Source organism: Salmo salar, chromosome ssa05, assembly GCF_905237065.1.
Source record: "Salmo salar chromosome ssa05, Ssal_v3.1, whole genome shotgun sequence".
NCBI classification, from domain to species: domain Eukaryota; kingdom Metazoa; phylum Chordata; class Actinopteri; order Salmoniformes; family Salmonidae; genus Salmo; species Salmo salar.
This window is the reverse complement of record NC_059446.1, coordinates 33,369,976-33,396,082: the sequence shown is the minus strand read 5'-3', so window position 1 is coordinate 33,396,082 and position 26,107 is coordinate 33,369,976. Positions and strand designations below refer to the sequence as shown.

The 26,107-nt window shown below is 43.4% G+C and overlaps 2 protein-coding genes across 4 annotated transcripts in view; one reads left to right on the top strand and one right to left on the bottom strand.

Moving 5' to 3' along the window:
- The window catches only part of LOC106604681 (neuronal acetylcholine receptor subunit alpha-7), a 70,854-nt gene that overhangs the window by 24,334 nt on the left and 20,413 nt on the right, over positions 1-26,107 (bottom strand). For 2 of the 3 annotated variants that reach the window (XM_014199581.2, XM_014199580.2), the window contains 2 exons: positions 17,124-17,263; positions 3,897-3,941 (listed from right to left, as the gene is read on the bottom strand). In XM_014199581.2, coding sequence (XP_014055056.1) covers positions 3,897-3,941; positions 17,124-17,263 — 185 coding nt within the window. Of the gene's footprint in view, positions 1-3,896; positions 3,942-12,339; positions 12,428-17,123; positions 17,264-26,107 lie in introns of those variants that run through there. The other variant, XM_014199584.2, reaches the window with a different exon arrangement.
- LOC106604682 (kelch repeat and BTB domain-containing protein 13) lies at positions 12,496-14,146 on the top strand. The gene is given in 2 exon segments (XM_014199585.2): positions 12,496-13,537; positions 13,540-14,146. Coding segments are annotated over 2 exon segments (1,428 nt in total). The 5' UTR covers positions 12,496-12,645; the 3' UTR covers positions 14,076-14,146.

Below are 26,107 nucleotides of genomic sequence, written 5' to 3'. Positions count from 1 at the left end.
GACAACGTCATCCCCACAGTGACAGTACGTATCCCAACCAGAAGCCATGGATTAAAGGTAACATCCGCCGTTTTCAAGGAGCGGGACACTAATCCGGACGCTCATAAGAAATTCCGCCAAATCCCGCGTGCCTATCAAAAGAGCTAAATGCCTTCTATGCTTGCTTCGAGGCAAGCAACACTGAACAATGCATAAGAGCACAAGCTGTTCCCAAACAACTGTGTGATCACATTCTCCTTAGCTGATGTGAGGAAGACCTTTAAACAGGTTAACATTCACAAGGCAACAGGGCCATTACCAGGACGCAAACTCTGAGCATGCGCTGACCAGCTGGCAGGATTTTTTCACAATTGCAAGACTTATATAAAGGGGTAAATGAAAAAATAAATACACTTTTAATAAAGTAATGGGGAAATGTAAATTTGGTCAGAAGTCTGTTTGTAATGATTGTGGAGAGTGGAGGCGTTGCTCTTTCGGTTGTGTGTCATGTCAATGACAGAGAAAAGACTAAATAAGGTGGACTGCATGCCCCTTCCAGAAATCCAACCTCATCAACTCTCTATAAGCATGTATCCTCCAGATTACCAACGGAACATCAGGATAAGCAATCCAAGCTGTCCAATCCAATATGTTGGATCAAGATCAGAATGGCAAAAAAAATAACTGGCAGGTTTAACTCAACAGAAGCAATATTTTTAAGAGACAATATAGACAGGCTATTGATATCTCAATATACAACTAATAGGATGTGATCCTACCAGACAACCCCTCTGGCATATCAATCTGAGATGGTGTTACTGTCTCTTCGGTGGGATGGGGGATATGCTATTTACCAAGAGAGTTTTCATAAAATTTTTTTCATAGCTGTCTATTTACCACCACAAACCAGTGCTGGCACTAAGACCGCACTCAACGAGCTGTAAAGGGCCATTAGCAAACAAAACTGCTCATCCAGAGGCGGCGTTCCTTGCCAGTGATTTCAATGCAGGATAAACTGAGACCCGTTTTACCTCATTTCTACCAGCATGTCACCTGTGCAACTACAGGTGAAAAAAACTCTATACCCCCTTTACTCCCCACATAGAGACGCATACAAAGCTCTTCCTCGCCCTTCATTTGGCAAATCTGACCATAACTATATCCTCCCGATTCCTGGTTACAATACAAAACTCAAACAAGAAGTACCAAACACTAGGCTCGGGCGGTATACAATATATCGTAGTTTTTGGAAATAGCCACAGGATAGTTTTTCAAAACCGTCAATACTGTTGAAACTATTTAATTTACATTTTTCAATCAATGTTACTATTTGAAGCTTCTTTTTAAATAAATACCTGCAGTCAATGCGTTAGGAGATAAAGCACGTTCTTCATTTCACCCTTCACATTATTTCACATTATGAAGGTTTATAGTCCCCCAGAACAGTTGAGCCAGTCACATGTGTGTTTGTAAATAGCACAACGGGAGAAAGAGGGAGCAAGTGAGTCCAGCTGTGTATTGACAGGGGTGGCGTTTTATATTGAAAGTCAGTGTTTTTTTTAACTTCAATAAAATGATCAGGGACGTGCAACTATAGTTTTCCTTCACAGAAAATAGTTTAATTTTCATGAACAGAAGTGTAATGCTATTTGGTTGGTAGCCACACAAGTAAATTCGTTTTTTTTGCAAAAACAATGCATTGCCATCAATTTCTAATGTTTATCATAGAAAGAATGTAGCCAGCTACATTTTCTAATGTTTTGCTTAAAGATAATCTTGGAATTTACAGGAGAAAAGTAGGCTGGCTACACTGAAAAAAGTACCAGAGAAAAAAGCTGCCCATCAGTCAGAGTGCTGTCTGCTGACAGAATGCCTGTTAGTGAATTCTCATCTGAGTGGAGAAGTACAACTGAAGCACAAAATGAGTCTGATGCCCAGCAAAAATTACAATAAACGTTTTAAATCTGCGTTTACAAAACGCAGCCTGAGTTTTCTTACACGAATTATCTTATTTTCCTGTGTGAAAAATGAAGAATTCTGCGTTAACGTGACACCTAGGTTTAATTTGCTCGTTATCCAAGTAAGTTACTGAAATAATAAGGTGACAGGGCATCATATTGTTAAGCTTTCTGCCATGTTTGAGAAGTCAAAGCCCTTTGGATGTGTTGTCTGTACAGCTGCCACTGCTATCTTTTGATTTCCTTTGATTTTTTCTTCTCTCTGTTCTTGGCCTGTCTGCTCCTCCCTGTCTGCTCCTCCACCATCTTCTCCGAGCAAAGCAGGCAGGGCCGTTGCACTACCGACTCAAGACAGACATGGTGTGTATACATGCTGCTTCAGAGAAGACAAGCATGCGTCAAAACTTTGTTCATTTCTACAGTCTCTTGTTCATATTCACTTGCAAATGTCCAAACTCACCAAAAATGACATTTGGTAGCTTCTACCTATTCATGTATAACTTCATGAGCTGGATTGCCCATCTTTGCAATTAGTTTATTTTCATTTGCGCTCATTAGCATATTTAGCTAGCAGCCTCCATGGAAATTCACTATTACCTTTGCTAATTTTGTTAGCATTCTGGTAACAGATGCCCAATCATCTTTTTAGAATTCGTTGGCGCCCCCTTGTGTACTAAGCCGGTAAATACCGTAAATCCCGGAATGAGAGAAGGACGGTATGACAATATGAAAATCTGGAAACCGCCCAACCCTAGGCGCTCAATACAGAAGTGGTCCGATGAAGCAGATACTAAGCTACAGGACTGTTTTGCTAGCACTGGAATATGTTCCGGGACTCATCCGATGGCATTGAGGAGTTTACCACATCAGTCTCCGGCTTCATTTATAAGTGCATCGACAACGTCATCCCCACAGTCACCGTACATATCCCAACCAGAAGCCATGGATTAAAGGCAACATCCGCACCGAGCTAAAGAGCTGCCACTTTCAAGGACTGGGACACCAATCCGGACACTTATAACAAATCCTGCTAAATCCCGCGAGCCTACCAAAAGAGCTAAATGCCTTTTGAGAGCTAATGCCGCTATCATCCAGAAGGCGAGGTCGGTACAGGTGCATCAAAACTATGACCGAGAGACTAGAATCACTGGCCACTTTAATAATGGAACACTAGTCATTTTAATAATGTTTACATATTTTGCATTACTCATCCCAAATACTATATATTCTTAATTCCATTCCATTCCTTTATTTTAGATTTGTGTGTATTGCTTGTACTGTTGTGAAATTGTTCGATATTACTTATTAGATATTACTGCACTGTCGGAGCTAGAAACACAAGCATTACGCTACACCCGCAATAGCATATGCTAAACACGTGTATGTGACAAATAAAATGAGATTTAATTTTATTTGATTACCTATGTAAGAATGCTGTTCAGTGACTACAGCTCAGCATTCAACAACATAGTGCCTTCCAAGCTCATCATGAAGCTAAGTACCCTGGGACTGAACACCTCCCTCTGCAACTGGATCCTGAACTTCCTGACGGGTCACCCCCAGGTGGTGAAGGTAGGCAACTATCTGCATTGACCCTTTTGGCTCTAACTTTTTTTTGACTCTTCACATACACTGCTGCTAGTGTTTACTATCTCTCTGTCACTTTATTCCTAGTTATATGTATCTACCTCAATTACCTCATACACCTGCACATCGACTGGTACCGGCGTATACAGCCATGTTTACGTTACTTATTGTGTATCTATTATTACTTATATTTTACGTGTTTTACTTTTCTATTATTTCTCTATTTTCTTTCTCTCTACATTGTTGGGAAGCATTTCACTGTTAGTCCACACCTGTTGTTTACAAAGCATGTGACGAATACAATTGTACAATTTTATGCATGAGAAAATAATAGGTAATTGTGTGTCATTCAGTCCTCAACCATTTACTCACCAGCTGTAGCCACGCATTGGTCATCAGGACCTGGTTCTTCTCATCCTGACGAAAGACAGAAGGTAAGAACAATTCAATTCAATGGCTACAACAGGATGTCATTACAGTAAACAGAAAAGGGTAAGGTTTTGATGATTGTCTGCTTTTGGTTTGGCATGGGTACAAAACAACTGGACTGTGAAACCTCACATTTATGTAACCACAGTGTTTTTATACGCATTGGGTTCAGTGGAGGCACGTAGCATATAGTTGGCGCATCGTTTCAATCTAAAACAACAAGCCCCATGAACCTAAACAACTCAACACACAGCAGAGAGACAGACCTCAGACTGCTTGATCTGAGTAAATAAGTGATTATCCAGATATAAGTTTCCTCCTCTGTTGTTCTCTCTCTCTACAGGACATCTCTTAGTCTATCTCACTTTTTGTCGGTTTCTGCCTCTCTTCCCCTCTATCAATCACTAACACTCACTTCTAAAAAGTAGGCCTGAGAGTGGAGGCTATGTGACAATATATTCCATCAAATGACCCCGATGATGAAGACAGTTCCATTCTTTCTAAAGGGAATGTGTACTTGTGTGTGTAGCGACAGCTTGCAGATCCCCCTCTCCTCAATGTGTGTGTTCTGATCCTGCAGTAATTGTGTCTGACTAGCAGATGGGAGCGGGCTTGGTGGGTGTTGAAGGCTGTTAGGGTCAAATTTATGAAGAGAAAATATCAACCCTCCACCAACTCAAGGTCACCGACTATACAGCCCTGCATCGCTCAGCTGTGAGGGTCTCTGGACATCCCAGGTGGCTGGAACTCACTCCATTTCTAATATGAGCCGTCCTCCCCTCAGCAGCCTCCTGTGCTGGATATGGCATCCCTTACCATGGGAACACACACACACACACACAAACACACCCCCAACCACACAAACACTCACACACACACGCAAACACACGCAAATTCACTGTCTCCCTCATTAGTCCAATAGAAAGTTTCACAAAAAATGGAAGTCACGTCTTTGAAATTTCATAAGACCTTGGCATAGGCACTTTAAACAATATTTCACATCTGAATGTTTTAAGATTGTTATCATTCTTATCCCTTCAAGATGAACTCCAGGATCTTAAGCACAACAAATTCTTAAAGGTAAATTCCACCACATTTCAACCTCATATTCATCATCTCCAGCACCAAACCAGTGTCTACATATGTGAAAACAATGTGTTTCTATGATCTATGGTTAAAAAGATTTAGAAATATCCTAAAAACATGCTTCTCTGTGACATCACACGGTAGGATTAAAAGTAAAAAAAGCCCGATGATGATGTCATCGGGTAGAAAATTTTAACTTTTTTTTTTTTACAAAATGTAGAAATTAGCTGTTTTCACATATGTTGACAATGGTATAATGCTGAAGATAATGAAAATGTGGTGGAGTTGCCCTTTAATATATTGCACAAATTGGATTTGTAACATATCACACGAATTGCAAAATTCGTATCTTATCACACGAAATGGATGACGTAGTACACAATTGGATGACGTAATACACAAAAAATGGGAATCAGTTTTAGCTCGTGAGCACCACTTTCAAACTACTGGCTGAAAATATACAAAAGTTCCAGAGTGTATCTTTAAGTCTAACAATGTGTCTGGGCTGGTGTCTGATGCTTGTCTAATTGCTGTCTATGGGGAGCCAGAAGCCAATCAAAACTAACTGGCTCCCCGACACAAGCAGCAAATAGACACCCACAGATTGGAATTTAATTTGCATTATAATTAGCTAGCACAATGTAGAAAACTATTAACAAGACTTTGTGGAATGTGAAAAGTAATTCTCTCTCTCTTCTGCTCTCTCGCTCTCTCTCATTTCTCTCTCTCCCACAAACAAACACAAACACCACAGCCCATCAAATGCAGCATTATCTTAAGTGCCAAAGTATAAATAGCATAAAAGAGTGTTGCCCCCCCCCCCTTACTGCCCTTTACACTCCCTGTAATCATACTCACAAGAAATGACTTGCAGCAACATCTTAATGTGTGATGTATTCAGTGTGTGTGAGTGTGTGTGAGTGAGTGTGTCAGGGGGGAATGGGGACCTGACCTAAAATGTTGTTTTCGCAAAGGTAGTAAATAAACGATTAACTCCACAGTTAGCAAATCACCAACTTACAGTATCCTGGCTAATATCCACTGTGCTATGCTAACAGAAGCAGGCTCTGAGAGCATTTGGACTATGTTAAGCTAATACTGTATCTGCTATGTTAATACAATTTGTGTGGCTAACAATTGAAGCCTAGCTTGTTGGTTTGCAGTGGCATGGCCTAACCAATGACCATCGTGTCAGAAAGGCTAAATTGACTATGCTAATCAGCTACTGTAATACCAGTTTATGACTGTTGATCTAGAGACATTACTGCCAGTGATTAAACCATTACACCTAATCAAGCAGTCCTGTTATTGTCTCAAAGCTGTATACAGTGAACCATGTGTAGAGCTGTGCTGTAGCTATGGCGACAGGTAGGCTACTTTGAAAGGTAAAATATGACGTTTTGACACCAGGGAGATTTCATGCTTAAAGTAGCTATTCCTCTGAAATATCCCCAAAATCATGTGGCGCATTCTCATCTACTCATTGTTTTTATGCATCAAATCAAATCATCATCCAGAAGGTCAAAGTTGGGCCACATTCAGTGTTCAACATGACTGAAAAACTAACTAAAGTTGGCTCTGCATGATGCACGACCCAACCACACACACACATCAATACACACATTAACAACACACACACAAACACACACACCCATGCCCAGTGGAGCGTTGGCAGCTGTGCTCGTCCCATTAGCCAATCGCGTTAAATCATGCATTGAGTCTTTCCCAGACAGGACCCATGGGCACCCCTCACCATCTGAGTCTCACTGCCCTGCCCTGAGTCACAACACTGGACCTGACCTCAACTAGACTAGACCCCAGGACTGGACCTGACCTCAATGAGACCTGACCAACAGACTGGACCAGACCTCAACTAGACTAGACCCCAGGACTGGACCTGACCTCAACGTGACCTGACCAACAGACTGGACCAGACCTCAACTAGACTAGACCCCAGGACTGGACCTGACCTCAATGAGACGTGACCAACTGACTGGACCAGACCTCAACTAGACCTAACCAACAGACTGGACCAGACCTCAACGAGACCTGACCAACTGACTGGACCAGACCTCAACGAGACCTAACCAACAGACTGGACCAGACCTCAACGAGACCTGACCAACAGACTGGACCAGACCTCAACTAGACCTGACCAACAGACTGGACCAGACCTCAGCTAGACTAGACCCCAGGACTGGACCAGACCTCAACTAGACTAGACCCCAGGACTGGACCAGAACTCAATGAGACCTGACCAACTGACTGGACCAGACCTCAACTAGACCTGACCAACAGACTGGACCAGACCTCAGCTAGACTAGACCCCAGGACTGGACCAGACCTCAACTAGACTAGACCCCAGGACTGGACCAGACCTCAACGAGACCTGACCAACAGACTGGACCAGACCTCAACTAGACTAGACCCCAGGACTGGACCAGACCTCAATGAGACCTGACCAACAGACTGGACCAGACCTCAACTAGACTAGACCCCAGGACTGGACCAGACCTCAACTATACCTGACCAACAGACTGGACCAGACCTCAACTAGACCTGACCCCAGGACTGGACCAGACCTAAACTAGACCTGACCCGCAGGCCTGGACCAGACCTAAACTAGACTAGACCCCAGGACTGGACCAGACCTCAACTAGACTTAGCCAACTAGATTAGACCCCAGGACTGGACCAGACCTCAACTAGACTAGACCCCAGGACTGGTGCAGACCTCACCTAGACCTGATAAACAGACTGGACCTCACCTAGACCTGACAAACAGACTGGACCAGACCTCAACTAGACCAGACCCCAGGACTGGACCAGACCTCACCTAGACCTGACAAACAGACTGGACCAGACCTCAACTAGGCCTGACCAACAGACTGGACCAAGACAAAGGACCACACCAGCATACACACCACAGTTCCGGCCTGAGCCTGAACTAGATCACACCAAAGGAACCATAGCACATAGCTGTTTGGCCTCCTGAGTGGCGCAGCGGTCTAAGGCACTGCATCTCAGTGCAAGAGGCCCTGGTTCAAATCCAGGCTGTATCACATCTGGCCGTGATTGGGGGTCCCATAGGGCGGCGCACAATTGGCCCAGTGTCGTTCGGGTATGGCCGGGCTAGGCTGTCATTGTAAATAAGAATTTGTTCTTAACTGGCTTGCCTAGTTAAATAAAAGTTACATTATTTTTAAAGCTGCAACCAGACCACAAAGCCAAAGCCAATACACACAACAACAAACATTTCAGAGCAAATATAAAATCTCCCGTAGCCCTGAGGGGAACTGTGCATGCCCTCCTGGGCTACGCACGGCTCTATGCCCTCTCTGTTTCCTCTCCCTCTTTCCTCAGAGTCTGGTTGACGAATGGGATCAGAGATCTGGCTTTTGTAAAAGCTATATTTAAAACACAAACAGTTTTGTTCTCTCTGTGTGTTTTACAGACTCTGGTTTCTACAGCTCTGAACGACTGACTGGCAGCCAAGGGGAAAAACACCACTGCCCCAGGGCCCGGGACAGAGAACAGAATATGGAGAAGGGAGAACACAAGCACACTCCTAATCTGCTAACACATCCTACACACTTTGAAGACTATATTTTGTACAGTAACATGCTGAACACTTTTAATACTCCTTACACACTCCTAACACTCTTAACCATTGTCTTGAAGCTGTTAACACGTGCACACAGATTCATTTAGATTTCAAAGATTATTGAATGAGCTGATGTGGCTGGAGAAGGTTGCCTGAGAGTGGTGATGGGATGGAGCAGGTTGACTGAGCGAGCTGATGGGATGGAGCAGGTTTACTAAGAGAGCTGATGGGATGGAGCAGGTTGACTGAGATGTGGTGATGGGATGGAGCAGATTGACTGAGAGAGCTGATGGGATGGAGCAGGTTGACTGAGAGTGGGGATGGGGATGCAGCAGGTTGACTGAGAGAGGTGATGGGATGGAGCAGGTTGACTGAGAGTGGTGATGGGGATGGAGCAGGTTGACTGAGAGAGCTGATGGGATGGAGCAGGTTGACTGAGAGAGGTGATGGGATGGAGCAGGTTGACTGAGAGAGGTGATGGGATGGAGCAGGTTGACTGAGAGAGCTGATGGGATGGATCAGGTTTACTGAGAGAGCTGATGGGATGGAGCAGGTTGACTGAGAGAGCTGATGGGATGGAGCAGGTTGACTGAGAGAGCTGATGGGATGGAGCAGGTTGACTGAGAGAGCTGATGGGATGGAGCAGGTTGACTGAGAGAGCTGATGTGATGGAGCAGGTTGACTGAGACAGAAGGAGATAAAGAGAGAGCAAGAGGAGTGGCTGTGCCCTGTTTAAATTAAGAAACCCTCTCTGCATCATTAAACAGCATGGTAGAACAGAGGATTTGGCTACTGACCTTCTCCTAGAGATGTACTGTATCAAATATGCCTGGTGATTAAATGGACATTATAAAAATATGATTATATACCCTTCACAGGTCAATGTAGTCTCTCTCTGTGTGTGTGTGTGTGTGTGTGTGTGTGTGTGTGTGTGTGTGTGTGTGTGTGTGTGTGTGTGTGTGTGTGTGTGTGTGTGTGTGTGTGTGTGTGTGTGTGTGTGTAAACGTCTGTCTGTCTATTCTCCTGTCCGTGTATGAATGATAGGGATATTGAGGACCTAATGACCAGAACATAGGGATTAGACAGCCTACTATAGGGTGGTGATGTGTCCATGTGTCAGAGTCTCAGCATGGGTCTGTTCTGACTGTGAGAGGATGGAATGGTGGTGCAATATTCCATCAGTGTTTCTCTGCACAGTGCACACACGCACGCACGCACGTACACACACACACACACACACACACACACACACACACACACACACACACACACACACACACACACACACACACACACACACACACACACACACACACAGCAAAGGGGAAAGTGTGACAGAGTTTCTAGATTTTTGCTAAAGCTAAAAATATGCTGCATTAGCATCCCTCTGTTGAGACTCTCTTTCTTGTACACACCAGGGTTTTTGTTAGCCGCTAATAGCCGGCTTTTGGCCAATACCAAACATTCAAAGCCGATAAATAAAGTTGTCACTGGCCAATTGTCAAAAAATACATTTAAAAAAGCCTATTCAATGATGGAAATACCAGTTGATGGAAATACATTTGACCGGTCATAATCCTAATCATTGCCCTACAATTCTAAATGCAATTGTGAGTTAAAAAAAGTTTTTGGTCCACGATTAAAAATAGCTACAATTTTTATTTCTCAACTGGTAATTGAAGCGCACTTCCCATTTGCCATTTAAATGCATAGGCAACGGAAGGCAGGCTTCATCAACGCATCACAAACGAATTTGAAATAAGCTGGAGGCAGTATGCATTTTTAAAATATATACTTAAGTGTTTGAAACCCTGAACACTTTACTACATATTATGAGGCATGTTTTACCTTGCTTCAAAGTAGCCTAGGCAAAATCCCACCATATCCGTGGAGGTAATAACTTTAGAAAGACTTCCATATGTCATTGAAACCAGTATCCTATGTTTGTCATGTTCTATTGGTTTTCAACTTTCTTTCATTGTCCAGTAGTCAAATGCACTTTCGTCTGTCTCCTACTGCCTTGCGCGCATTTTTGTGCTAATAATGTTAATAAATCTACATTTTAAGCTAAACGTTGTGATTTGTTGCATCAAACTCATTACTTTTTAACATTTTTCTTTATGTAGCCTAGGACAGATGACAGACGCACTACCGAGGAAGAGCTACACACTTCAGCACTCGGTGGTCCCGTTCTGTGAGCTTGTGTGGCTTACCACTTCACGGCTGAGCCGTTGTTGCGCCGAGATGCTTCCACTTCACAATAATAGCAGTTACAGTTGACTGGGGCAGCTCTAGCAAGACAGACATTTGACAAACTGACTTGTTGGAAAGGTGGTATCCTATGACAGTGCCACGTTGAAAGTTACTGAGCTCTTCAGTAAGGCCATTTTACTGCCAATGCTTGTCCATGGAGATTGCATGGCTGTGTGCAAAATTTGATACACCTATCAGCAACGGGTGTGGCTGAAATAGCTGACGCCACTAATTTGAAGGGGTGTCCACATACTTTTGTATATACAGTACAGTGTACTTCCATTAATTTTTTCAACTGGTACTGGGGGACCTTCAGATGAGTCTTGTGAGGCCTGTTGGCAAAACAACCAACATGTACGTGTTCGTGAGAGTCTCACCTTTCCACAGAGGGGTCATATTACTATGAGTCCCAAGACGCTTGTGGGAGTCGTAGATGCCATACGGACTCTACAGACAATTTTGTAAGAAGATACATTTTTGGGATGTCTCATGGTCTGACAAACACCGCTCTAGCTCTGTCACCTTTCACTGAAGATGCGGAAGTGCAACATCCCCGGATGTGGTGGATTGAGACGCATCCAAGGCAAAAAAACCTGATATCTGATATTCTAGCTTAAATGTACAAATTTTTATAGGATTTTTGTATTATGCTAATTAAATTTCCTTAATTCTCAACTTAATTGAGCGAACAACAGTAGGCCTATATTTTATTGGCACCAGCGGAGCGCATCGGCCATATTCCCGATGAGTGTGCACTGAGCATATTCACTCTTTATCATTGTTAGCTCAGTGCCACTTAAAAGTTTGTTCTGGGACAATAATTTCCTCCTCCAGTGGATGTCGTTTTCTATTTGTGTCTCCCCTTCTCGTAGGCCTATTATATGGACAGCGTCGTTTTTATATGTCTGTTTGTCAGTATCAGCAGAGTAGGCTACCCTGTAATTTCTCATATTAAAAAAAGATTCTGCTAATATCTCCAGTCATATAAAGTGTAGTAGAACTGCATGAAATGTGTTTATAAAAGGCCACATTTTTCCCCTTGCAAAGAAGGAAGAAACGTATCTGATATAGCCTATAGCCTAGGCCTCTACGGCTATACTCGTTTAGCCATGAGAACAATGATTGAGTTTCAGTATATTACTAGCCTAAATTATGACTATCCAATCGACTCATCACATTACAAATAGTAGGCTATCTTACAGTAGTCTGCAAATGGCTGGAAATGCGATGATGCATGGAATGCTTTATTATAAAGTTCTGTTTTTATGGTGAAAATTAGCTTCCCCAAACTTCAATTAGAGTTGTTAGCATAATAACAGTCATTTTTATATAATGCAACACTTTATTTGACCATATTGTTATTGTCATTTATAGTAATAGCAGTTTGTAATGTTGGTGGTAGATAAGCAGTAGCAGTAAAAATGTCATTTCAGTTTGTACCTACTTCATTATTCATAACGCAGTCAATGGCGGGCTTCCTATGAGTTTCAACTGCAGCCTGTTGTAATGTCGCTTAGATGTCAACAGTTTCCATTTCCTATCAGACGCTAGTGAGCGGTGCTGTTGCTATCTTTAGCACCATTCTATTTTCAGAGCAGGCAGAGAGGCAGCAATACAACTCTGCACACTCCTAGCACACCTTGAAATATCATCAAGCCTGGGGAAAACCTTGTCAGTCCTAGCCTGTGTCACTTTGCCATAGTGTATTGTCACCAGGAACAAGTTTGAGGTAGAGGAACCTCAGAATGAGATGGAGGCCTCCAGAAGCCAGGGACTTGAAAGGGCTGCCGAAGCCCAAAGTGAGAGCCCCAAGCTGGGGGAGGGAGTGCAACAGGCAGGCTCTCTGAGGGTAAGGGTGGAGGGAAGCGTTTTAACTGTGGACCGGGCTTTGCTGGAGCAGTGCAGCGAGTACTTCCGCGCCCTCTTCCGGTCTGGCATGAGGGAGAGCCAGGAGGATGAGCTGCATCTGAAAGGAGGAGTGCATGCACGGGGTTTCCTGATTGCTTTGGCAGTGTGCAGGGGCGAGAAACTTTCTCTACAGGACCCGGATGAACTAATAGAGGCCGTGGAATGTGCTGCCTTTCTCCAGGTGGTGTCACTGTCCCAGCATCTCTGTGATATCATTGACTCTGACAACTGCCTCCTACTCTACCACGCGGCGGCCATCTTTGGTCTACCCAACCTGTTCCACTGTGCTGCCCTGTTCCTCTGCGACGCCTATAGTGACCTGAAGGGGGAGGCAACAAGCACTCTACCTGAGGAGTTGATACGGTATGCAGAGTCTTTGTCGCCAGCATCTTTTGTCGCTTTGGGAACCCACTCACCGTCTATGGAGCTGCTGAAGGACTCCTTTAGGACCGTGTGTTATCTGGACGAGGTGGAGGGAGAGTGGAGGCACCTAACAGACCTCCCCACCCACGCCAGCACCTCCATGGCGGGAATTGCCGTCCTGGACAACCGGCTGTATGTGGTGGGGGGTATTTATGGCTATGGCAAAGGCACGGTGGATGGTGGCTTCTGCTACGACCCAGGGACGAGTACGTGGAGCATGCTTCCTGGACCCCAACAGCCCCGTGCCGACTTCACCCTTCTGGGACACGAGGGGAAGTTGTACGCCATCGGCGGTGAGCACCAGAAAAAACCATGTCCTCCGCCGAGGCTTATGATGTAGCCACAGGAGAATGGGCGTTTGTGCAGTCCGCACCACGGCCTGTGGCAGCTGTGGCATGCGCCATCGCCCGAAGGCGGATGTTTGTTTGTTTCTGGAGGCCGCCAGACACCACGGATATCTACGAGTACATCCCGGCGAAGGACGAGTGGATGTTAGCCACCACGATGATAAGGCCGCAGAGCTACGGACACTGTATGGTGGCCCACAGGGACAATTTGTATGTGATGCGCAATGGGCCCTCAGACGACTTCCTACGCTGCCTCATGGACCGTTACAACATCACCACGGGACAGTGGACCGCCATACCAGGAAGTTACATCAACACTAAGGGAGCGCTGTTTACCGCCATGGTCAGGGGTGACTCTGTGTTCACAGTCAAACACATGCTAACTCTGGAGTATACCATTGCTGGGGACACATGGAAACCCCGTAGGGAGACGAAGAAAGGCTTTCCCAAGAGTGGCTCACTATGGACATGCTTACTGAGGCTTCCCAAGGCTGGCCTGTAATGGTGCACACTGATAGAGCTGTACTACGGTGCTTGGGGGGGGTTGCTGTATTAAAGTACGGGTTAACTTCAGACACCTCTCCCCTGTCTCTGTTCTGTCACAACACACAACATTGTTACATGGTGTCAGAAGTGAACAGTAGCACGGCCCAGTTAAACCCCAGGAGGCAGATGGAGGAAAAACGACAGAGAAAAGACAATTAAGCAATTTGTGGAAAACCTTAGAACCCTGAAATACCCTTAATGTTTTATGAGAGAAAACAAGCATAGAATATTGTACTAGAAAACAAGTATAGAATATTGTGCTCAAAAGTATGCATAATAAAGAGAAAATGAATAGATTTCATTCAGTCTAGTCAAATTACAAATCAGAACCACAGGTGCTGCATCTGTATGGATATACAGTATGGTCTAGGTCCAGGACAACTCTTTTCACATGGCTAGCAACTACAGCAATAAGGTGAAGACATGCACATACACACTCACACACATAGACTAATACTCATACTAATACATTACGCTTATGCGCACACACATGCACATGTGCTTACACACACACACACACACACACACACACACACACACACACACACACACACACACACACACACACACACACACACACACACACACACACACACACACACACACACACACACACACACACACACAGGACTCTCAACAGACAATGTTCAAAGCTTCAAAATCTCTCTTATAAAGCCCACCAGTAGTGAAAGTGTCAGTCGTGGTTTCATCAACATACACCTACACCCACACCTGTGGAGGCTCCTCAGAGGAGGAAGGGGAGGACCATCCTCCTCAGAGGCTTTCAGAAAAATAAAAATAGAAAAACACATCCTTTAAACTATCTACTATACTAAATATATTCACATCACCAAATAATTGATTAAAACACACTGTTTTGCAATGCAGGTCTACAGTAGCCTCAGCAGCACTCTGTAGGGTAGCACCATGGTGTAGCAGGAGGACAGCTAGCTTTTGTCCTCCTCTAGGTACAATAACTTCAACACAAAACCTAGGAGGCTCATGATTCTCAACCCCTTCCATAGACTTACACAGTAATTATGACAACTTCCGGAGGACAACCTCGAACCTATCAGAGATCTTGTAGCATGAACTGACATATTGTGCACCCAATCAACGGATCAGAGAATGAATCTAGTACTGAAAGCATAAGCTACAGCTAGCTAGCACTGCAGTGCATAAAATGTGGTGAGTAGTTGACTCAGAGAGAGAAAGACCATAGTTGAACAGTTTTGAACAAATTCATTTCTTCCAAAATTAAGGAGAAGCAAAAGAGAGAGAGCTAACTATATTTCATAGTATATATTCTTTCTCACTTTTACTTACCTAACTAGCGTAAAATGCAGCTAGCTATTACTGAACAAAAATATAAACACAACATGTAAAGTGCTGGTCACATGTTTCATGAGCTGAAATAAAAGATTTTGTGCACAAATATGTTTACATCCCTGTTAGTGAGCATTTTATCCTTTGTCAAGTTAATCCGTCCACCTGACAGGTGTGACATATCAAGAAGCTGATTAAACAGCATGATCATTATTACACAGGTGCAGAATGTGCTGGGGACCGTAAAATGCCACTCTAAAATTTGCAGTTTTGTCACACAATGCCACCGATGTCTCAAGTTTTAAGGGAGCGTGCAATTGGAATGCTGACTGCAGGAATATCCACCAGAGCTGTTGCCAGATAATTGAATGTTCATTTCTCTACCATAAGCCAACCTAATTTTTACGAATTTGGCAGTATGTCCAACTGGCATCACAACCGCAGACCACATGTAGCCACACTAGCCCAGGATCTCCACATCCGGCTTCTTCACCTGCGGGATCGCTGGCTCCCAAGTGAGTGGGCCTGTGGGTGGGCCTACGCCCTCCCAGGCCCACTCATGGCTGCACCCCTGCCCAGTCATGGGAAACCCATAGATTTGGGCCTAATGAATTTATTTAAATTGACTGATTTCCTTATATTAACTGTAACTCAAATCTTTGAAATTGTTGCATGTTGCATGTTATTTTTTTGTTCAGTATAGTTTAACCTACTCAAACACGCAGGTCAAACAGAGAGGGATGCTATGTTAGATAACTGGCTATGACTAACCAACACTGGAACTCTTCCAAGTAAATGTAAGCTTTTGGTTTTATTAATTTATTGCCACCGGGGCCCACTGGTGTAACTGCTAAACTGATTGCTGCTGACTACAGTGTACCGCATGATTGTACAGGGTTTAATAACACGTTAGTTCTAATAGCTATGTTGACTACGACATGACAAGTCTGTAGGCTGTGTGTAACGGTTAGCAGTCATGATATGAACGTTTGGCTTGGAAAGGTTTTTTCGCCTGACGTGTTGTGCACCGAAGTCCACAAGCGAAGGGAAAAGGTGAGAGGAGAGAACGTAGATAGATGTGAGAAGGAAATATATATACAATGAGGTGTTTGTACAGTATGTGTCTGGTATGAAAGTGAACTGTGTTTGCGTGTGATCAGGGATGTATTTATTGCACTGATTCTGTTGAAAAACATTTCTTAAAAGGAAGAAAACGGAACGAAACGGTGATAAACATACCTGAATTTGGCCAATAGAAACTCTCTGTTGGACTAATGATTACAGCCTTGATCGGCTAGATGCAGGAAAGAATGTGCAAGGCGGTATTGAATGTGACACTGTCTGTCACCTTGATTACTCAAAATTCTCCCGACCTGTGCACCTACGTTATACAATTTCATTCATAGGCTAGGTTGTAGCAACCTCATGATGGGTATAGGGCTAATTCTAGTATCATGTAGTAGCCTAAACCTATCAATGTTACATTGAGCTGGGTGAATGGAATATATATGGAGATCATCCAATATGCTGTAATAGAAATAAGGCCATGTTCATTAAAAAAAATTATCATCCTACCTCATCTTAAACGGCAACGACCGCCATTGCTCTGCACACATAAACAAGTAGCTAACACAGTGATGCCCCCCTCACGCACAGACACACTCCCTCCCTCCCTCACCACATCTATGATCTGCAGCAGAGTCATTCCCAGCTCCACCAGAAGAGGAGAGGAGTCGTTGATCACTGGTCTCTCCAGACGATTGTAGTTGGCCATCAGTTCCTTGTACAGTCTGCGCTGGTGCTCCCCCTGTAGGGACCCTGGTGTACAGCAAGGAAACAAGTAAGCGTTCATGTTAGTAAAGGGAGAGAAAACGTCTCTTCTGTAGCTATTATTCTCTCAGTCAGTTAGCTGGGTGGGAGGGGGTCAGTGGTGATTAAGATAATGTGTTTGCTGGCCCAGCTCTCATCCCCTTATCTCTTCTCCTCTCTTCTCTCATCCTTTCCTCCCTCTCTCCCACTGATCCTATTAAGATCCAGCACTAAAGCTGAGGCCAGAGGAGAGAAGATACACCACTGGTCAGTTAAGGATGAGGGACATTAAACACACAGACATCACAGTTGTGTTAGTCTAGGGCCAACTGGCACCAGAACAGACTGTTCCTTAATTGATCCTAAAAGTGGGTTTGTTCAGAGCTACGGCTAAACAGATGCATGACCTAAATGTGTTCTCTTCATATGTGAGGAAGAAAGGAATACATAAATGTTCACACAGTGGTTATAAAAAAAATACTCAGTCCAGTCCTAAAAAAGGGTTCCAAAGGGGTTATTCGACTGTCCCCATAGGAGAACCCTCTTTGGCTCCAGGTAGAACCATTATTGGTTCCAGGTAGAACCCTTTTGGGTTAAATGTGGAACCATTTTGGGTTAAATGTAGAACCCTTTTGGGTGAAATGTAGAACCCACTTTAGAAAGGGTTTTTACATGAACCCCAAAAGGGTTCTACCTGCAACCAAAAAGGGTTCTTCAAAAGGTTCTCTTTTGGGGACAACCGAAGAACCCTTTTAGGTTCTAGATAGCACTTTTTTTCTAAGCCACTGTTATGGGTTGGTTCATAGAGGACTGTATAGAATACAGATAGAGACAAGCAGACGTAGTCTACAGTACATGTTGGTTTGAGATTCAAACATCTTGCCCCATTGCACAGCCAACCCCAGACGGGGCAAACTGTGGAAGACAAGCACTGCTGTTCACATCATTCACAGGCGCGCACACACACACACACACACACACACACACACACACACACACACACACACACACACACACACACACACACACACACACACACACACACACACACACACACACACACACACACCACTGACAGTCTCATATGCATATAAAAGAGAAACAGAGAAAGCAGGGAGGGTTAGCAAGGGAAGCGGGGAGACAGGTACAGTGCATGGAAAAGTGCAAGAACAGAGAGAGAAAGAAGATAGAGACATATCTCTGTAACAGTGTGTTGCTGATGAGGTCCATTAGGGCCATAAAGAGGTGAGTTATAGCAGGACAGGAATCTACTGGAGGTCAGAGAGAGAAAGAGAGAAAGAGAAACAGAGAAAGGGATAGAGAAATGGAGAGATGTATCTCTGTCCCAGCGTGTTGCTGACGAGGTCCATTAGGGCCATAATGAGGTGAGTTATAGCTGGTCATGACTCTACTGGGGGTCAGAGAGAGAGGTAAAGGAGAGAGAGAGAAGGAGAGAGAGAGAGAGAGGAAAAGGAGAGAAAGAGAAGGAGAGAGAGAGAGATGAGAAGGAGAGAGAGGAGAAGGAGAGAGAGCGAGAGGATAAACCTGAATGCTGCAGCACTTAGCCACTTATTAATCTATAGACATTAATCTATACAACACACGCATACTGTATTAAAACATATATAGTACTGTCACGGATCCCTCCGGAACTGTCATTACGCACACCTGTCCCCTATTCCCACTGATTGTATTTGTATAAATGTAACCTTTGGTTTCCATTGGGTGGCCGATTATTGTTACAATGTCCGTTGGTGCGTGTGAGTACCTGTGCTGTGTGCTTTGGGCTTTAGAGCCCTTGTGGATTGTGTTGATGATTACGGGTCTCGTCCCGTGTGTTAATCATTGTGTGCGTGTGTTATTTATTTGAGGTACTCCTCGCTCTTTTGTTTGGGTCTCAACCCTGTGTTTTTATATAGTGTTTGTTTGGTCTTTGTCCCCGTGCCCTTACACGGCACACCGTCATTTGGGTGAAATAAAAACCCTTATTACGAATTCCTGCGTCTGAATCTCTTCATACCAATGTGACAAATACATACATATAGTGCATTCGGAAACTATTCAGACCCCTTTCCCTTTTCCACATTTTGTTATGTTGCAGCCTTATTCTAAAATAGATTTTTTTTTAAATCCTCAACCTTCAAAGCTAAAACATGTTAAGAAATGTTTGCAAATTTATGAAAAATAATAACAAACAGAACTACCTTATTTACATAAGTATTTAGACTGTTTGCTATGAGACTGGACATTGAGCTCAGGTGCATCCTGTTTCCATTGATCATCCTTGAGATGTTACTACAACTTGATTGGGGTCCACCTCTGGTAAATTCAATTGACTGGACATGATTTGGAAAGGCACACACCTGTCTACATAAGGTCCCACAGTTGATGTCAGAGCAAAAACCAAGCCATGAGGTTGAAGGAATTGTCCGTAGAGCTCAGAGACAGGATTGTGTCGAGGCACAGATCTGGGGAAGGGTAGCAAAATATTTCTGCAGCATTGAAGGTCCCCATCAACACAGTGACCTCAATCATTCTTAAATGGAAGAAGTTTGGAACCACCAAGACTCTTCCTAGAGCTGGCTGCCCAGCCAAATTGAGCAATCGGGGGAGAAGGGCCTTGGTCAGGGAGGTAACCAAGAACCCGATGTTCACTCTGCCAGAGCTCTAGAGTTCCTCTGTGGAGATGAGAGAACCTTCCAGAAGGACAACCATCTCTGCAGCACTCCACCAATCAGGCCTTTATGGTAGAATGGCCAGACGGAAGCCACTCGTCAGTAAAAGGCACATGACAGCCTGCTTGGAGTTTGCCAAAAGGCACCTAAAGGACTCTCATACCATAAGAAACAAGATTCTCTGGTCTGATGAAACCAAGATTGAACACTTTGGCCTGAATGCCAAGCGTCACGTTTGGGGGAAAACTGGCACCATCCCTACGGTGAAGCATGGTGGTGGCACCATCATGCTGTGGGGATGTTTTTCAGCAGCAGGGACTGGGAGACTAGTCAGGATCGAGGGAAAGAAGAATGGAGCAACGTACAGAGAAATCCTTGATGAAAACCTGCTCCAGAGCACTCAGGACTTCAGACTGGGGCGAAGCTTCACCTTCCAACAGGACAACGACCCTAAGCACACAGCCAAGACAACACAGGAGTGGCTTCTGGACAAGTCTCTGAATGTCCTTGAATAGCCCAGCCAGAGTCCGGACTTGAACCCGATTTAACATCTCTGGAGAGACCTGGAAATAGCTCTGCTATAGCTGGGCTATCCATATTCACATCGATGCATACAACGTGTATACTTATATACAGTAACTATCAGCAATACAGCACCTAATGTATAACACATAGGCCTATGGGTTCTGAAAAGGTGTTGAGATGTCATCTACATACTGTACATCCACAATGCACATCAATGTATCTGCATGTCTCCTGCACACTCTGCAGCCTTGCAGAAACTAGAGCCTTCACTTTCCCTCTTTCATGTTTTATTCCTCTCTGATATGCAAAGTGGGGAATATATACACTAGAGGTGTATCGGCATGGCTGATTAATTAGGGCCGATTTCAAGTTTTCATAACAATTGGTAATCGTCATTTTTGGACGCCGATTATGGCTGATTATATTGCATTCCACGAGGAGACTGCGTGGCAGGCTGACCACCTGTTACGTGAGTGCAGCAAGGAACCAAGGTAAGTTGCTAGCTAGCATTAAACTTATCTTATATAAAACAATCAATCTTAACATAATCACTAGTTAACTACACATGGTTGATGATATTACTAGTTTAACTAGCTTGTCCTGCGTTGCAAATAATCAATGCGGTGCCTGTTAATTTATCAGCGAATCACAGCCTACTTCGCCAAACGGGTGATGTTTTAACAAAAGCGCATTCGCGAAAAAAGCACAATCGTTGCACAAATGTACCTAACCATAAACATCAATGCCTTTCTTAAAATCAATACACGGAAGTATATTTTTGGAAACGTGCATATTTAGTGAAAATAAATTCATGTTAGCAGGCAATATTAACTAGGTAAATTGTGTCACTTCTCTTGCGTTCATTGCATGCAGAGTCAGGGTATATGCAACAGTTTGGGCCGCCTGACTCGTTGCGAACCAATTTGCCTGAATTTTACATAATTATGACATAAAATTGAAGGTTGTGCAATGTAACAGCAATATTTAGACTTAGGGTTGCCACCGTTCGATAAAATACTGAACGGTTCCGTATTTCACTGAAAGAAGAAACTTTTTGTTTTTGAAATGATAGTTTCCGGATTTGACCATATTAATGACCAAACGCTCGTATTTCTGTGTTATTATATTATAATTACGTCTATGATTTGATTTTTGATTGCGCGGTGGTAGGCAGCAGCAGGCTCGTAAGCATTCATTCAAACTATACTGCGTTTGCCAGCAGCTCTTAGCAATGCTTGATTCACAGCGCTGTTTATGACTTCAAGCCTATCAACACCTGAGATTAGGCTGGCAATACTAAAGTGCCTATTAGAACATCCAATAGTCAAAGGAATATGAAATACAAATGGTATAGAGAGAAATAGTCGACGCGTCATAATTCCTATAATAACTACAACCTAAAACTTCTTAACGGGAATTGTCACGCCCTGACCATAGAGAGTCATTCTTTCTCTATGGTGAAGTAGGTCAGGGCGTGACTGGGGGGTATTCTAGTTTATTATTTCTATGTGGGGTTCTAGGTTATTATTTCTATGTTGGTGATTTGTATGATTCCCAATTAGAGGCAGCTGGTAATCGTTGTCTCTAATTGGGGATCATATTTAAGTAGCTGTTTTTCCCACCTGTGTTTGTGGGATATTATTTGTTTTTTGTGTAGGTGCCTATTTGCACTTCACTGTCTTCACGTTCTATTGATAATTCATTGTTGTTGTATTTTGCTGAAGTTTCACATTATAATAAAGATGTGGAACGCTACTCACGCTGCACCTTGGTCCAATCATTACGACGACCGTGACAGGAATATTTAAGAACTGGGAATATTGAACCACCAGCTTTCATATGTTCTGAGCAAGGAACTTAAAACATTAGCTTTTTTTACATGGCACATATTGCACTTTTACTCTTTTCTCCAACACTGTGTTTTTACATTATTTAAACCAAATTGAGCGTGTTTCATTATTTATTTGAGACTAAATACATTTTCTTTATGTATTAAGTTAAAATAAAAGTGTTCATTGTTCATTCAGTATTGTTGTAATTGTCATTATTACAAAGATATATATGCATAAAAATCGGCCGATTAATCGGCATCGGCATTTTTTGGCCCTTCAATAATCGGTATCAGTATCGGTGTTGAAAAATCATAATCGGTCGACCTCTAATATACACACACCTAAACTAATATGGTGAATGATGACATTAAAAACTCACTCTGCGTGCATCCAAAATGGCACCCTAGCTATTCCTTATATAGTGCACTACTTTTGATCAGAGCTCTTTGTGTGTTTATGGCGTCACCATGGGCCCTGGTAAAAAGCAGTGCACTATATAGGGAATAGGGCGCTATTTGAGACGCAGCCTCTCACACCCCAAGCTCTCACAGCCTTGTGAAGCCTTGTGAAGATGTGGTTAAATGACTTACAGGCTGGGATGTGGTAATCTAATAAAACATATTACACAAACTTCAATTCCCCAACAACATATCAGTATGTTGTAACACAGCTTACACCAGGACTCTGTAAGGCTACTCTATGAGCTTGTTTTCTTTAAAGAGCCATGAGAAGCAGAGAGGCTGAGTCTTCATCTAGCAGACACCGCATGGTACCCAATCAAACACAGAGAGATGAAAGGAAGGAACACAGAAAGTCATGTTTCAGATAACATCTGTGAGGATCTCTCTCTGCATCTTCTCCATCTCTCCATTTTTACCTCACCCCCCGCCACCCCACCACTCTCAACATCTCCCTCTTTCTCTTCATCTCTCCCTCTCCATCCCCCATTAAAACAGTGTGATAACATAAGCTAGTCATTAAAGCTCTTCTGTTACATGACTGCCGGGAGGATTGTAGCGGCTCCTTGACTGACAAAGAGAAAGTCATCTCTGATTGGTTCTGGTTGGTTTTTAAGTGAGTTTGTGTGTTTATGGAGTCACAAACGACATACAACACACACTCGCAGAACACACACACTCTCCTGATATGCATCATCTCTTCATTCCATTAGAAAAACGGCCTCTCTGTGGTCTCAGTGTCTATCACACACGCTCACACACACACTCACACACACGGGAGGAGATTTAAATGGCAAGACCTTTCCTGTTATTAACCAGGGTGTCACGACTTCCATCGAAGTCGTTTCCTCTCCTTGTTCGGGCGGTGTTCGGCGGTCGGCGTCATCGGTCTTCTAGCCATCGTTGATCCACTTTTCATTTTCCATTTGTTTTGTCTTGTTTTCCTACACACCTGGTTTCCATTTCCCTCATTAAGTGTTGTGTATTTAACCCTCTGTTCCCCCCATGTCCTTGTGTGGAATTGTTTGTTTGTAAGTGCTTGTGCACTATGTTACTGGTGCTCGTTGGGTTTTGTACCCATGTAGGTTATTTTTTTATTGCCGTTGGTTTTGAAATTAAACTGCTCCAGCTATTACCTATTTCTGCTCTCCTGCGTCTGACTTCACTGCCACCAGTTCCACAACCCTTACACAGGGATTCGATAGACATCCCTTAAACCTCTCTTGCGCCTACCAAAGGAGAGGTGGGGAGTGTTTTAATGGATCGAGTATCTCTCTGTCTCTGTTTGTGAGACCACCTGCGACTAACCGTGAGACAAACTTCTGTATTTAACAATTAAAACACTCAATTTAAGCTACAGAGCGTAAAAATACCTACTTTGTTTTCCCTCTTAATTGTAGAGTATTTATTCTTGTTGTGACTGGTAAACAGGGAGTGCAGTGTTTAAACTGCAAACCTATTTGATTGTCCCAGAGAGGATAATTGGTAACATTGAAATGTGTCACTTAAGGCATGGTTTAGCACCTTGATTGAGATGTTTTACTACGGTAATGTTTGTTTATGGCCTGAAAATGTGTGTCGTGTCATTCATGCCTTTATGAGATTAATTAATAAATAGGTATAATGTAATGTTCCATTGGTGAAATGCATTATGGGTAAAACCAGGCACGTGCACAGATAGAGCACTAGAAGAAGCAGAGAAAGATGGTGGACGCCGATGTTCTGCTTGAAACTGATAGCATGTCGGGTAAAGATGAGAACACAGAGAGTGAGATTAAAAGTGGGATACAGCGGGGAAAAAGAAAGGAAACGAGAAGTAAAGTTGTGGTGGAAACTAGGAAACCCAAGGCTAGCCTAGACTCGTTTTTAGTCGGAGTGAGGGACCAATGTTATCTGGGACATCCATTTGACGTCTTGAGTAAAATCTGGGATGGGTTGGAGGATAATGTCGGTCAGAGTCACAAATGGTCTTATTTACATTTTTTGTGTGTCCGTGGCGCAGAAGATGCGCCTCAAAAAGATAGAGTGGAATGTTCTGTGTACAGCTCTTCGAAGCAGAGCGCCTATCAAGGGGGTTATCTCTGGGGTAGTGCGTGCGTGGTTGGTGCATGTCGACTGACCCGTATGGTGGATGGAGTGATTTCTTCACTCCATACTTTTGTCCTTTGATGAAGAGTCTATTCCTTCTGATGTCTGCATCATTGTGAGTGCAGATGTACCTTTTTTGGGACTCAGTGATTTTACAGATGAGGCCTTGCAAGGAATTCTGTCGAAGAATGTTCCACCCTCCCAGGCCCCTGGGGCTTCATTTATAGACTGTGCTTACGTACAAAATACATCCAAAAACATGCGTGCGCCAGCTTTCACACTAAAGTATAAAAACTGACTATGGTGGTGAGAATGTGCTCACCTTCCCGTACGCAGTTTCTAGTGGTTGAAGTATTGCATTGTAAGGAGGCAAGTAGCCTAGTATTTTGTCTAAATGGGGGATAAGATGGACATGTTTGTTCATAACAAAAAAACTGGTTAATAACAAGATGCAATTGTTTGCTGTTAGTGAGAAGAGAGAACACATTCCTACCTGCAATAGGACCAACGGTGGGGGGGCACCAAAGGTCTGTGTATGGCCCTGGGTAAAACTCTTAATTTCCTGTTGTGGCCAGACAGGGGATGGTTGAGCTATGATTGCTGCTGCTCATGCACTTGCTATCAGGCATTATTGAGGCTTGGGTTGAGTCATTGCTTTTGACTTTTATTTTACTCTTTGTCCTGCTTGTGGTTTTGTAAATATGGTAAGTAAGTTTTGAGCTTAGCCTAATTTATCAACGGCCTACCTCACAATGGGTAAGTAGGCCTATTCGCTTTCCTCAGAGTAACAACTGTTCCTTCTTCCATATTTGTTTATCTGGCCTTCAGATACATCCTTTAGTTACAAAATGACTATTCAAACAGTGAATTACCACCACTGCACTCTATGTCTAAAGTGAACTTTTCAATCTATCGTAAATCATGAAACATTCCTCTTGGGACATTAAGGTCCATTGCTCTCAAATCAAATCAAACTTTATTTGTCACATGCAACAAGTGTAGACTTTACAGTGGAATGCTTACTTACAAGCCCTTAACCAACAGTGCAGTTCAAGAAGAGTTTTAAATATTTACCAAGTAGACTAAAATAAAAAGTAAGAATAAAAAGTAACATAATAAGAATAACAATAATGAGGCTATATACAGGGGCACCGGTACCGAGTTAATGTGCGGGGGTACAGGTTAGTTGAGGTAATTTGTACATGTAGGTGGGGTGAAGTGACTATGCATAGATAATAAACAGCGATTAGCAGCCGTGTACAAAAGAGAGAGGGG